Source organism: Anoplopoma fimbria, chromosome 12 (genome assembly GCF_027596085.1).
Source record: "Anoplopoma fimbria isolate UVic2021 breed Golden Eagle Sablefish chromosome 12, Afim_UVic_2022, whole genome shotgun sequence".
NCBI classification, from domain to species: Eukaryota; Metazoa; Chordata; class Actinopteri; order Perciformes; family Anoplopomatidae; genus Anoplopoma; species Anoplopoma fimbria.
In genome coordinates, this window is record NC_072460.1 from 5,589,188 (window position 1) to 5,603,289 (window position 14,102).

The 14,102-nt window shown below is 42.2% G+C and overlaps 1 protein-coding gene across 1 annotated transcript in view; it reads left to right on the top strand.

Moving 5' to 3' along the window:
* The window catches only part of lamb2 (laminin, beta 2 (laminin S)), a 43,327-nt gene that overhangs the window by 19,335 nt on the left and 9,890 nt on the right, over positions 1 to 14,102 (top strand). The window contains exons 7-21 of the mRNA XM_054608740.1: positions 134 to 197; positions 3,373 to 3,575; positions 3,715 to 3,835; positions 3,964 to 4,152; positions 4,516 to 4,695; positions 5,349 to 5,461; positions 6,859 to 6,938; positions 8,019 to 8,154; positions 8,269 to 8,427; positions 9,186 to 9,313; positions 9,469 to 9,601; positions 9,735 to 9,927; positions 10,315 to 10,458; positions 10,948 to 11,179; positions 11,421 to 11,590. Coding sequence (XP_054464715.1) covers positions 134 to 197; positions 3,373 to 3,575; positions 3,715 to 3,835; positions 3,964 to 4,152; positions 4,516 to 4,695; positions 5,349 to 5,461; positions 6,859 to 6,938; positions 8,019 to 8,154; positions 8,269 to 8,427; positions 9,186 to 9,313; positions 9,469 to 9,601; positions 9,735 to 9,927; positions 10,315 to 10,458; positions 10,948 to 11,179; positions 11,421 to 11,590 — 2,245 coding nt within the window. The remainder of the gene's footprint in view (positions 1 to 133; positions 198 to 3,372; positions 3,576 to 3,714; positions 3,836 to 3,963; positions 4,153 to 4,515; positions 4,696 to 5,348; positions 5,462 to 6,858; positions 6,939 to 8,018; positions 8,155 to 8,268; positions 8,428 to 9,185; positions 9,314 to 9,468; positions 9,602 to 9,734; positions 9,928 to 10,314; positions 10,459 to 10,947; positions 11,180 to 11,420; positions 11,591 to 14,102) is intronic.

Genomic DNA, 14,102 nt, shown 5'->3' on the forward strand with positions numbered 1-14,102 from the left:
ATCATTGGATAGGCCAGCTACAGTACAAAGTCTGACTCATGCTGCATATGTTGCTGCTTATTTTATTGCTGTTTCAAGTTTCAGATAGTTCAAATATGTAATGTGTGTGCATAATATGTGTGTCTTGGTCTAGATCATCTACAGAGTGTTGGAGCCAGCTATCAGGATTGAGGATCCATACAGCCCGAGCATCCAGAGTAAGTCACGCTCATATTTTCATCAGCATTTTGATTGTGTATAACATTAATAATCACCGAAATGTTTTATAGGAGCCATGTTAGTGTGTTAATGTTGATTTTCACTCAGAAGGCTCTTTTATGTAAGGGGTTATAAAAGCTCGACAACCAACTGAAGTACAGCACATGTTGGAAACAATAAGCTTATATGACAAATATGTCATAAAATACATAACACTAACAATGACAGTAAACAAGCCATAATATATGAAATACTACATAAAGAAATAGTTAAAGTTAAAGTTTGTTGAGGAATCAGAATATAAATCCTGTGTACTTATTTGGTCAAAATGATAATAATAATATGTAGGCCTTGGTTCAGACAGACAATGAGGGTACTTTAATCCATACCATTAAGTAATGCACCAGGTGTTGAGGTTACATGGCTTCCTGCTCCTGTACATTTTAACAGTCTAATCTTGTGCTGTACCCCCATCTGGACCGGACGTTGACAGCATGTCTCCTAGCAACGGCGGCCCTCAGGTGCCAGTCAACCGCTTCCATGAGAAAAGCCCACCCAGAGGCTCGAGGCTAGGATGCCCTTTCCACAATTATTATCTTTAGGAAAAAAAGAAAAAGAAGCACAATAGCTCCAGAATAATTATACTTTCAATACAAAAACTTAAATGTATGGAAAAACTTATGGAAATGAAAAAATGTACACTAAGTCAGACACAAACACAGCAGTTTCATCAGCTTGTCACCTATAAATTATGGAAAATACCTGCCCTGAAGTACACATATGTTGATTTGCCTAAATAGGTTATATAGCTGATCTGTGTATATACAGATCAACAGATCGCATCTTGAACAGATTTCACAATCAGCAGATGGATTTATTAGTTGTTTTAGATTTTGAAATTGTGCTAAAATCACAAATCTGCTGCCATATAATCCTGTGGTTTGGCTTGTGTGCTCTCAAAATCAGAACCACATCAGAGTCCACTTAGAACGGACCGAGACTCACCTTTCCGAGCGGTCTTGTTTGTTGTTTGGTCCGCACCAGGGTTCAACAGACTCCTTTCACATCAACCGTACCAACCTCACAAACGGACCTGAGTTTGTTTCAAACGAACCAGACGGGTCAAGTGTGCAAGCTTGTCATCCTTTCCCTTTACGAGCTATAATCACATTTGTCATCACATATCAGACTTGGGCCGACACAATTAGGTGCGGTGATCCAGCTATGACACGTTACGGACTGTAACAGCCCCTCTCTCTGGGGCGTGAAACATGGCCCGCTGAGTGGAAGACCTGTAGAGATGTGAAAAGCAGCTGTTCCTCTCCCACACAGCCTCACTGTCCTAGCCCTCGTGTTTAGACTGGCAGGACATGAGAGCTCTTCCCAGAAACCCGAGCTCGCTCTCCAATGCAGCAGCAGAGGTTGTCTTGTTCTTGTTGTTTAATATCTCACTGCAACCGGCCCACATGGAGACCCCTGACCTCCTCACAGCTGAGCAATCCATATTTACTGTCTGCTGTTTTTAACACAATGAATCTATTCCTGCTGGCTTGCTTTTTTATTTCATTCTGCATCAATTCTCTGTACATGTTCTTCCTTTTTGATTGGTGGACCTTAACTAAAATCATAGCCCTGACTTTTACCTCAGCCATCAATAAACTAAAGCATTTGTCTGGTAGAGCCTTTTGGGGATAATATACAGCCTCACAGGCAGCATGTTTAGGAGGCTGTGTTGAGAGCAAAGAGTCGTGAAGAATCATCTTCTGTCCGACTGATTCTCTGTGTTACAAAACTATTCTTTGTATCTTACCACCAGCATTTCCCCAAACTTGGTATTTAAACCAGTAAGTTATCCGGTGATGGTTGTCTGTACATCCGTGGGTGTACTGCGAACAGGAACTGCTGTTGGCTAAAGTTGCCCATCTGGAGAGAGGAGAAGGAGACGGTGTGTTAGTGGAGCTGGAGGGATTAGCTCTTGTCTGTCAGAGAGGGATTCTATTACTGCAGATAAAGTCAGCGGGGCAGGGTCAGAGCATGGACGAAAATAAAGCCTCCCATAAAACATTTCATCCATCTTATTGAAGCGCTGCCGCTTCAGCTCCAGCAGGATTTGAAAAATGACAGGAAATTCAGAGAGCTGGATGTTATGTCCTTTTTTGAGCTTGTAAAGAGGACTCAACGCAGGCTGCAGCTGCTCTGGTGTGAAATTATAAATCTTCATAAGCCTTATAATAATATTCATCATGTTGATAAGGACGGTGATACAAGTTTAAAACTAAAATTTCCGATATCATTTATCAACCCCAACCCAGACTGTAACAGCGGAGGATGTTCTGACCACGGCTGTTCCGGCAGATTGACAGGGTGAAAAGACAGACAAACCTCTACGGAGATGAGTTATCTTTCTCTCTAATAGGATCTCTCTTCAAATAGTTTGAGAGGATAAAGAGGCAGGATGTGTCTAGAACCATTTCAACACCACATTCCACTTTTATTTTGGGATTTTTTTCCCCTGCTTGGAAATGTACTTAAATTGTACAAATTACATTTGGATGGTGTCAGTTGAATGAGGACATTTGGCTTTAAAGTATGGAGACACTGCTCAGTTCAGCCATAGACACCTAGAATTGACTATTTATAGCAAATAGTTGTACAGTGACATTTTTAGAAGTGGCTCTCTAACCATTTAAGAAGCAACAAGGATACTGCTGGAGAGCTAATCCTCAATAACCAAACATGAACATTAAAGTTTTAGCTAATACCAATATCAAAACAATTTGCACATAAGGATGGAGTTGCCCATATGATGGAAATAGCTCTACATGTCATCGGTTTGATGACGTGTTCAACCCCCGTTCACAGTATCCACAAATTGACTTGAAACTCAGAGGACTAACTAATCCTCTGACCATCCAGATCATTAGCCGTTGTTCACCCATCATGCTTTGCTACACACTCCTCCTGCCTTGACTCGTTTTTGTTAGTATTTGTTTTTTTTTAGCATTTTTTTTTTTTAAGCTTATGTCCTTCATCGTATAGCTTACCTTACTTGTGTCACACCATCCATCATCAGACAACCAGTCTTCATATAACAGAGAACTCAACTAAAGAACAGAGCCTTATTATGAATACATTAACCCCTCACATATTCTCTTCATGTCCTCTCTCCAACAGACCAGCTGAAGATCACCAACTTGAGAGTGAACTTCACCAAGCTTCACACACTGGGAGACAACTTGCTGGACCCCAGAGCTGAAATCAAAGAGAAGTACTACTACGCCATGTACGAGCTCGTCGTACGCGGAAACTGCTTCTGCTATGGCCACGCCGCGGAGTGCGCCCCCATCGACGGCATCAGGGACGACATAGAAGGAATGGTGAGTGTTGAGGCTTCAGTTATAGTACAGACGTTTAATTAGCACTCTTCCTCCTATAATTTGCTCTCATAATTGTAAAGCATTTGATTCCTCTACCCATATACGATTGCTTCAACTCCCCCTCCCGTTTCCTTTCAAGGTTCACGGCAGGTGTGTGTGCAACCACAATACCAAAGGTTTGAACTGCGAGCGGTGTGACGACTTCCACAACGACCTGCCCTGGAGACCAGCCGAGGGACGCAGCACCAACGCCTGCAAGAGTGAGTACAGAGGAGGAAGGAAATGCCTGTGGATAGCAAACACTTGGTGAAAGTAAAAAAAACAAACTACTGAATAGCAACGCGTCAGCAATGACTAATTTGTCTGAAATGCACGTCTCGTTTTCTAGAGTGCAACTGTAACAGCCATTCGAGCCAGTGCCACTTTGACATGGCGGTGTATTTGGCCATGGGCAACCTCAGCGGAGGAGTTTGTGACGACTGTGAGCACAACACCATGGGACGCAACTGTGAGATGTGCAAACCCTTCTACTACAAAGACCCTATCAAGGACATCAGAGACCCACGAGTCTGCATAGGTGAGTGTGTGTTTGTACACTGTGGTTTTGGCACAGATTAGTCAATCTAACTTTTCAGCAGAAAGCCAATGAGAATTTTCTTCAAATGTCAAACTACTCTTCTAAACTAATATTAACTAAACTTATATTTGTACTGTAGTACCACCTATAGGTGACATGCCATCAAATTGTGCACATTTCCCAAGTTTGGCTTCAATTGCATGTTGAAATGTACTGCAGTACTTGCCCCTGAGGCTAGGTCTACTAAATGTTGGCAACCATTTATGAAAAACAGTATGGAATATGGAATATGATAGTCACACTGCAACGTACCATAAACCCCAACCCCAAAAGAAACTCACCTGGCACCCGTGTCTCCCGTAGCTTGCGACTGCGACCCGGATGGCTCTCTGAACGGAGGGATGTGCGACACCCACACCGACCCCTCCCTCGGCATGATGGGAGGTCAGTGCCGCTGCAAAGCCAATGTGGAGGGGCCGCGCTGTGACAAGTGTAAGACTGGCTTCTTTGGCCTGAGCGCCGACAACCCTCAGGGCTGCCAACGTGAGTACAGTCTCAATTCAATTCAAACATTAAAAAAAATATATATATATACACACGTCATTTTGGATGCATTTAAATAAATCGTCATCCAACAAATACAAATATATCATCCTCTTCACAGTAATACTATCATACAAAAAAATGCTGTGTACATTGTTTGTATTAATGCAGCTCTAACCCTATAACCATCTACTTTATGAGTTATAGAGACCTGATGCTATATGATAAATAATTTAGCTAATAAAGCTATATAAAAAATGAGAGGAGCCAAAGAGGATGGGGCAAAACACTGAGCAAGAAAAGTCAAAAGATGACTCTCCAGTGCTCATGAAGTTGAAAGCAACTCTACTCTCCTATCTGGATTCTGTGACTGAACAGAAATACTTTTTTTTTGTCTTTTCGATTTTAGTTAATCACACAAACAATGTAAAAGAGGTGTTGTAGAGGAATGGGAACAGTTTCCTTTGCCCACTAGGCTTTATTATAATCGATCTGACCATCAAGTCCACAAATAAACTGATTTAGGATTTTTTTTGACAGTGGTGGTAGTTTGTTTTTCAATTTAAAATACCCTGCTTGTCAGCGCTCTACAGTAACTAATAATCTATCTTTGAGAAACCTCATTCATTTTGCCCTCCACTGTGTGCCACCAGCCTGCCGGTGTGACAACAGGGGAACAGTGTCAGGCAGCTCCCAGTGTGACCCAGTCAGCGGAGACTGCTTCTGCAAGCGTCTCGTCACTGGACGCAGCTGTGACCAGTGTTTGGTAAGACAGTGCATAAACAAAAATGTTGGCTTGAAAGGAAAATATCTATATCTGTCTTTTTCTCTTTCACTCCCTACCACTCACTCTGTGTTCCTGTCAACAAGCCCTGTTGGTGGTAATGTGACGGTTTACAAAAATAACTTCAGATATATTTTATATTTCCCTTGCTGACTTTTTTTCCTTACCCCTGGATAACACTGTCTCATCCTTTTGTCTCTTAGTGTTATAGACCACTTCTGTCACTTTATCGTCCTATGTTTGACCCTTAACATGATACAATTACATTTTTAAGCGTTGAATCTCATTCCCTTACATTTTACTCCATGACTTTATATTTCCTTCTCTTTATTTTCCTTTTCACTTCTTAATTAGTTCTACTGATTTTCTTTGTTCTCCCTTCCACTCCCTCTGCCCAGAATACCAAGTTATTAGTTGGTGATCAGCTTCCTGTTATGATTCATCCTCTTGTCCCAAAGCTACTCAGCCAGGAATAGTGTAGGCAGGAATGTGAGCTCCTGCCTGGGCCCTGTGTCTACATTTAGCCAGGGGATTTGATGCTTGTCCAGTTGGTGTGGGTTACAGCAGGCCTAAAATGGTCAGGGCCTGGACCTGGTCCGAAAGTTGATCCTGTCTCTTGATGAGATGAGCCCTGTGGAGCCTCATTTTAGTAGCAAGAGTGTAATGTTAACATTGGATAAGAAATCCTCCAGAAAGGATCTTCCTGTCACTGTGCTGAGAGTGCATTTGAAACAAAAAAAAAAATATCAGTATAAGTACCCGCTCACACACAAAAGAAGCCGCCTCGCCAAAGCACATTAATGTCATTATAATGACATTAACCTCATAATGTCATGCCTCAGAGTTTCTTTTGTTAGCTTTCCAAATAGCTGTCAAGGCTAAGAGGCTTGTAGTAAAACAACCAGACCACAGACTGGTGTTACTGGATGAATGATAAAGTTTTGTCCACAAACTTGAACGGGATTGATGTAGATACATGGTGACCATTAAGGGAGAAACCACAACATTTAGCAAATTACAAATACCTCAGCCAAAACATACATAAAATAAAATGTCAAATTGCTGACTGCAAAAATATCCAGTAGTCACATTACCAAGTCAGCTCTTTTTGAAAGATCTGAACATCTCACAGTGTAAATGTAAAAAGAATGGAGCAGTTATAGTATGCCCCAGAGCTATGAATGTGTTTTATTGGATTAGACAGACTTCTGACAGTCAAACCGCCCTGGAGTTCCCCTCTCACTCTGTAATATCACGGTGGGTGATGCATCTTGTCTGGAGCCAGACGTTCAGCTGTCTGTCTGTTGTGTGCTGCTCTGTCCTCCTCTGTTTCTGTCCGTCAGTCACTCTGCCCTCTGTCTGTCCTTCTGTGCTTCTAGCCAGAACACTGGGCTCTGAGCCACGACCTGAACGGCTGCCGAGGCTGCGAGTGTGATATCGGAGGAGCCCTGGACAACCAGTGAGTGACGCTGTAGCTTTAATCCCGAGTCACAGGTCACTAATGAAGTATGAGGCTGATACAGATGAGATGATAATACTCCATAATAGCAGCATAAGCTTTGTGTGTGCGCTCAGATTCATTAGCCTCCATCTTTACCCTGGGAACAATCATTTTACAGCTGTTGTCATATCAATTCATTAGTGGATTCCATTTCTGTGCCAGTAGAGGTTGATATCCTCCATTCAAACATCATACACTAAGTCCCCCGATGGTAATGGAACATTCACATTTGTCACTTTTTTTGATTTGTATAGTCACCCAGTCAAGCACTTTGGTCCAGACTGAAATATCTCAGCAACTGTAAGATCAATTGTTGTGGAATTTTATACAGATATTAATGGTACCCAGAGGATGAAGCCTACTGACTTTGTTGATCCCCTGACTTTTCCTCTAGCGCCCCCATGAGGTTGACATTTCAGGTTTTGGATGGACATTTGCTTCATTCTTTAACGTTTTCCCCAACACCCTAGAGATGCGCCGATCGATCTTTGGTCTCTTATTTCTGAACGTTTTTTTGGACATTAACACATGTGTAATCTTGTAAAATGTTGTTTTTGGTGAGAGACTTGAATAAACACAGTTGTATGAAGGAGATGTTTTCACAGCAATATAAAATAGATATTAAAGAATTAATTATGACCTGTTTAACTTCCTAACATAAGCTCTAAGCGGCTTATAATACATCATTAAACTACTAATGCCCCAAAAATGTTTTGCTCAAAGAAATTATTTAAATAAAAGAACAATCATATATTTCTTAATTGCAAATAAACTGTTTAGATTTCAATAACAAAGTAAAGGATAAAATTTAGATATTTTCCTCTCTAGCAACCAGCTCATCATTTTAAAATGTTCAATACATTTGTTAACCATAAAACATGCTGTGCTAAAATGGTGAACATGGTAAAAATAGTTTGCGTTGTCATTGTGAGCATGATGATGTCAGCATTTAGCTAAAAGCACCCAACAATGGCATCCAAGCCATATAATATCAACTGTAGCTGTGAAATAACAAAGCTATTTATGTCTCCTCTGTAGCTGCTCCATGGAGAGCGGTCAGTGTCGCTGCCGCAGTCACATGACAGGGCGCCAGTGTACGCAGGTGGAGTCCAGATATTTCTTCATGGCTCTGGATCACTTCCTGCATGAGGCTGAGTTCGCCAAAATGGGGCAGGTGAGCGCACAATTATTCTTCATCAGCACACATTTAATTATTGTTAAGTCATTCTGTGGCTTTACTATGGAACTATATTTAGGAAAACATCTGAATACATGTGTATATTCCCAGGGCTGTACATTGGAGACCAGGGAGCACCAGCCGGGTCGCCCTGCCACATGGACGGGCATCGGATTCGCTCGGGTACCTGAGGGCGGCACCCTGGAGTTCCTCATCAGTAACGTCCCCTACTCCATGGAATATGACCTGCTCATCCGCTATGAGACACAGGTCTTTGAATTTATAACCTCTGCTTGTAGTACACTGCTAAGACCAGAATAAATACCTTAAAGCTCTCTCTCTTCCTGAGCTTCTAATGAGAAGACTGGGCCTAATTCACCAATGTCTTCTTAAGTTTGTTCTTAATTTATTTTTAAGAACAGTTGGTGAATGAGGCCAATTGATACCACTGTCATATCTTTTATTGGGGCTTCTATTTCTTGACAAACTCACAGACAACTCCAGAAAGTCACTGCGACCAGCCAGGAAATAGTTCCGCACATCTTCTCACAGTATATTTACTCCGGGTTGCGTAGATATAATGTGACAATATGTAATTGTGTTAATTAGGGATTGAGAGTTGCTGGTTGGCAGATTCAGAGAGAACCTGGCTTTCTGTTTCCAATCTTTATGCTAATCTAACTCTGAGTCTCCTGACTCTAGCTTCATATTTGACGGTTATAGAAAGTGGTATTGATCTTTACTTTGACAAGAAAGCGAATAAGCAGCACTGTGCAGCCTTCCCTGTACTGACGAATGTCCACTTACTATAAAAGTAAAGAAACGTGTTGGTGGCTTTGCGTGTTTCAGCCCTTTGTCCAGGTTTAATTTACATTGTAATCATTTTCCAAAGCATTTGTGATTGACTTCCCTTCATCTAGGAAGCCCTTACTTTGTGACTGTCATTCTCCCCTTTTATAAAACTCATCGTGACTATGCTTTTGACTGCATATTAACCAAAAAACACTATTGACACTCTCTATACCCAGATGCCACGAGACTGGGAGGAGGTGCGAATAACAGTAATCCGTCCAGGGCCGATTCCGACAAGCAGCCCCTGTGGAAACACCATCCCGGATGATGACAGACTCACTGTCTCCCTGCCGGCTGGAGCCAGGTCTGTGGCTCAAACACACTCACACACACACACACACACACACACACACACACACACTCACACACACACACACACACACACACACTCAGACACAAACAGTCACACATACACTATCGCTGATATTTACTGTGTGCTGCTGACTGTGTTTGCTCCAGGTTTGTGGTCCCTCCTAAAGCTGTGTGTCTGGAGAGAGGTGTGACCTACACCCTCCGCTTTGAGTTCAAACGCTATCAGGACGCCAACAGTATCCTCAACGGAGCGGCCAACGCTGTCCTCCTTGTTGACTCTGTGAGAAATATTTAATTTTTTGGCCCTTTTTAATAATAATAATAATCTGACTCATGAAGAAGTTGCTCTATTAATTCCATGCACAAACATCTCCCTCCCTCTCCTTCTCATAAATCCCCATTCTCTGCACCAGATTGCCTTGATGCCACGCCATTCCTCTATGGACATGTTCAACGCAGGCGACCCAGCCTCCAACAACAGGAAGCAGACTTATGAGCGATACCGCTGCCATGAGGCGGCGAAGAGTGTAACACGCCCACTGATGAGTGACACCTGTGCCAAACTAATCACCAGCATGTCGGCCATCGTAAATGACGGGGCTCTGGGTGAGTGAAAAATGCCTCATTGTGCCTTGTTTTAATGATGTTTACAATGCAGTAGGTTACATGACCTTTACCCTGACCTCTGAATTCCCTGTGGAGGAAAAGAAAACAGCCTCATTGTTGGGAGCAGTGAAGTTAACGTTATTAATTAAACATTTTGAAGTGTGGAATTTCCTAATTGGTAAAAATGTATTTAGATTTTTCTCAACTTATTGTCTACTTCACTTTTTCCTTACGCAAAGTTCAAGAGTTACATATTTGGGTGACTTTAAAAACGTATGCATAGTAACATTAGCCTGACTTCAGCTTTTGTTCCCAGAATGCAATATGCTGTTCCCATATATAAGGGTTCGGTGACCTCATGCCTGTTTCTTCTCTGTCCTCCAACAGCTTGTAATTGCGATCCTCAGGGGTCCATCAGCTCCATGTGTGACGTCCGCGGGGGCCAATGTCAGTGCAGGCCCAATGTGATTGGTCGACGCTGTGACCAGTGTGCTCCGGGAACTTACGGCTTTGGACCCTCAGGCTGCATAGGTGAGAAACTCTTTTCTTTTCATAGAAGAGCAGACCTATTTATGGAGGATATGGTTTATATTTTACACCCCTAATCCAGTTGGATTTTTTCCATATAATGTTTAAACTTTGCTAGGAAGTGCTTAGTAGGGCTTTAAGGTGCAGACGCTGCAACAGCTAATAAAGCAGTTACACTGGAAAAGTTCAATTGAAGCTCTTGGATCTCACACAATACAACAATTCGCATTGTGTTATTTTATTCTATTTGGTTATAGTGACAAAGGCCTGCAGAGAAAGTCAAACTTTATGTGTAGTGCCTTTGATAAATGACATGCTATGCTGCTAGCGCCCTCTAGTGCCTCTCAGTGCACAAACAAATCAGAAGCCCCTTTAACTTCCCAAACCCTCTTTTCCCCTTCTCTCTATGATTCCTTCTCCTCTCCTCTCCACTTATTCCTATCATCCCCCTTCCTGAACACTTCTCCTTGTCCTTTTTCTCCCTCGGTCCAGCCTGCGGTTGCAGCTTGGAAGGCTCTGTTACCCGACTTTGCGACAAGTTAACCGGTCAGTGCCAGTGCCGTCCAGGAGCGTTTGGTCAGCGCTGCGACGGATGCCAGGCGGGTCACTGGGGCTTCCCCAGCTGCCGACCCTGCCAGTGTAACGGACACGCAGACCAGTGCGACCAGAGGACCGGAGCCTGCGTCAGCTGCAGGGACAACACAGGAGGAGACAAGTGTGACAGGTGATGTTTCGCTGTGGAGGTTACCACGCTGCATGAGATCAGGTTCAAATCAAGCATAGAATAGGATAGGATAGGGATAAAGAAAGGGATGATTAAAAGACAAAAAAAGTACAAAGAATGATTCATGATATGAATATGACAACTGAAATTGGTATATATATATATATTTATATATGCATACTTATTCTTTGTTGCTGCAGGTAACAGTTCACAGGATTTTTCGACTTTGTTATTCCTGTAGGTGTGCCAATGGTTACTATGGTAACCCAATTTTGGGCAAAGCATCCAGTGCTCAGTGTCGCCCATGCCCCTGTCCAGACGGCCCCAACAGCGGACGCCACTTTGCTGCGTCTTGTTACCAGGACAACCGTAACAGACAAATTATCTGCAACTGTAACCAGGGCTACACAGGTAAAACTAAGACGCTGCTTGTAGCCTAATGTGCATGTATATTTCTTCTTTTGTACTTTCTGTCCCATCAGTCCTTGCTTTGTGCTCCGTGTCTCCTCCTCATCCTCAGCAAGTGATGCCAATGACATCATCGCGAGTCCAGATGTGTGTGTGCGGGTGGTTCAATTTCTATAGCACGAGTGATGGTGTGCAAACCTGTTGAAACTGTTGCACACCTGAACTGTATAGCACTTTGTGTCAGTGTTTGAGTTTTCAAACATCACTGCAAACCTCGTCTGTGGTGCTATTATGTGTTGTGATGTATTTTATCAAGTCAAATGCACCTCAGAGGATCACTTTGAGCTGTAAGATACCTTATACCTTACTTAGAGAAACTGAATAGTAATATTTCATCTCACGAAGTTTCAGTGCATCATTATTCATGTTTGTAGCTAACTGGAGTTTTGTCCAAAGAGGAGCTGATGTTACAGTATAGATGAACCTTAAACCAAGATTTAGAGTCTCTAGTGGCTAGTGGCTCTGGACTCGGGCACAGCGGTGCTTTGACCTAAATGCGTTGCAAGCACCCAACTTAACTATTGTCCTGTACAGCCTGCACAAACATCAGCTACGCTTAATTTGCATACAATAATACATTGACAATCACTCGTGACTGCAGTTTAATTTTATATTTTGGCACCAAGAAACAAGTAATAAAAAACAAATCATTGTATAATCAATCCTCAGTGAAGGACACATATACAAAAGGTATACTAAAGGTAGAGGCCAGCTCACTGTAGGCCAATATCCATCTTTCTCTCACACAGAAACATATGCAAATGCTTACAATTAAATTAAAACAAACATTCCTCCCAAGCCTTTTATGTCATCGTTGTAAGCCAGTGCATTAAAACGGCGGTGCGACTGATATTGCAAACTACAGCTTTACTTGTGTTTGGTGCTAATTAGAAAATGAAAAACAAAGATAGCAAACACGTTAAACATGAAATCTCCTAAACATCAGCATGTTAGCATTGTCATAGTTTCCATGTTAGCATGTTGACATTGGCATTTAGCTCAAAGCACTTCTGTTTCTAGATGCAGCTGCACAGAGTTGCTAGCATGACTCTAGACTCTTGTTTTCCATGGAACAAAAGGTTGTTCAAAGGGAAATGTTTGGCCTGATGGTGATGCTGGAGGAAAGGTCAGGGGGGTCATCAGAAACACAAGGAGTGACCCACTGGGGACCACGGATATTCATACCTATTATCAAGTGAGCCAAGCAGAGTCCATCGTTATTGACTTCTTGTGTCAACCACTGAGGTTCTCCTCCTCCAGAGCAGCTCTGTTAGTAATACAAATCCATGTTTTTTCCTTAAGTGACAAAGGAAAGGATTTAGCTCAAATGAGGAGAGAACAATGTTTGTCAGTTGTCTATGGTGAATGGTAACCTGTAATTTCCTTCTTCCCCTGTTTTACTGGCACAGGGATTGTTAAACGCTCTGGGGCGACCATTTTTAAGCGTGAGTAATGGTGGTTGACCCCGGTCCCTTCCAGTCCTCCTCCTTTATTTTACACCAACACTCCACTTCACCATGCATGGCTTCAGTACCCTTCCCATCAACGGTGCTGTGCCACAGTGCACTCCTGCCCATGTGTGAGACCTGGCTCAAAGAATAATGTCAAACCCTTTCCATGGCTTTTCTGTTGCTGCCCATGTTTTAAACGACACTGTAGGAACAAATAAGTGTCCCTAAAATTATAATAAAAGAATATTATAAGAGGTAAAATATTTTTTTAAACAAGATTTGAACAAAGTCTGTGTAAATGTTTCTAATACAAGGACCTGGCCCAGAATCATTATATTTCAGTGATTGTGTCAAAAGTGTGGTTTCCCAATCATAAAAAATGACCCTTCAAGATAAAAAGGAGAGAGTGTTTATACAAACGTGTTGCTTTATTCTGAGTCTGGGTTAGCTTCTGTCTCTTGTGTTTAAACTGGTCATGTTCATCTGTGTATGAAAATAGTTTGGGAAGTGGTTGCACAGTCATTTCCAAAATATGAGCTGAAATAATACAATAGTATAGAGACAGAGAGTCACACTGTGAATACTTTGAAAATACAGTTGATGCCACATTTATTTTAGCTGTGTGTTAGCCAAGGCACTTGCAAACATAATACTGCATTTCTTTCTGACTAATCAACAATTTGCATACTGTTAAAATGCTTTAGCCTAACTTTCAGAAAAGATAGTTACCCAGTTTTCCCATTCTTCCTACTGATGCCTCAACTTTGTTTTGGGTTCTTTACCCTGTTGGTAGTGCTTCCCACCAGGCATGTTTCTGTTGTTTTCTAGCAGACAAAGTGACAGGCACCTTCACGCGATACAAAGTCAATGGAGAGCGAAGATTTATTTTCCCCTCCGGTGTGGGCACGACTTAAGTACACTCCATCTCTATGGCCATACAGCCAGGATAGGCTGATGCTTTTTCTGTTTTCTTTTTTTTTAACCAGCCAGGCTTTTCTGATAAT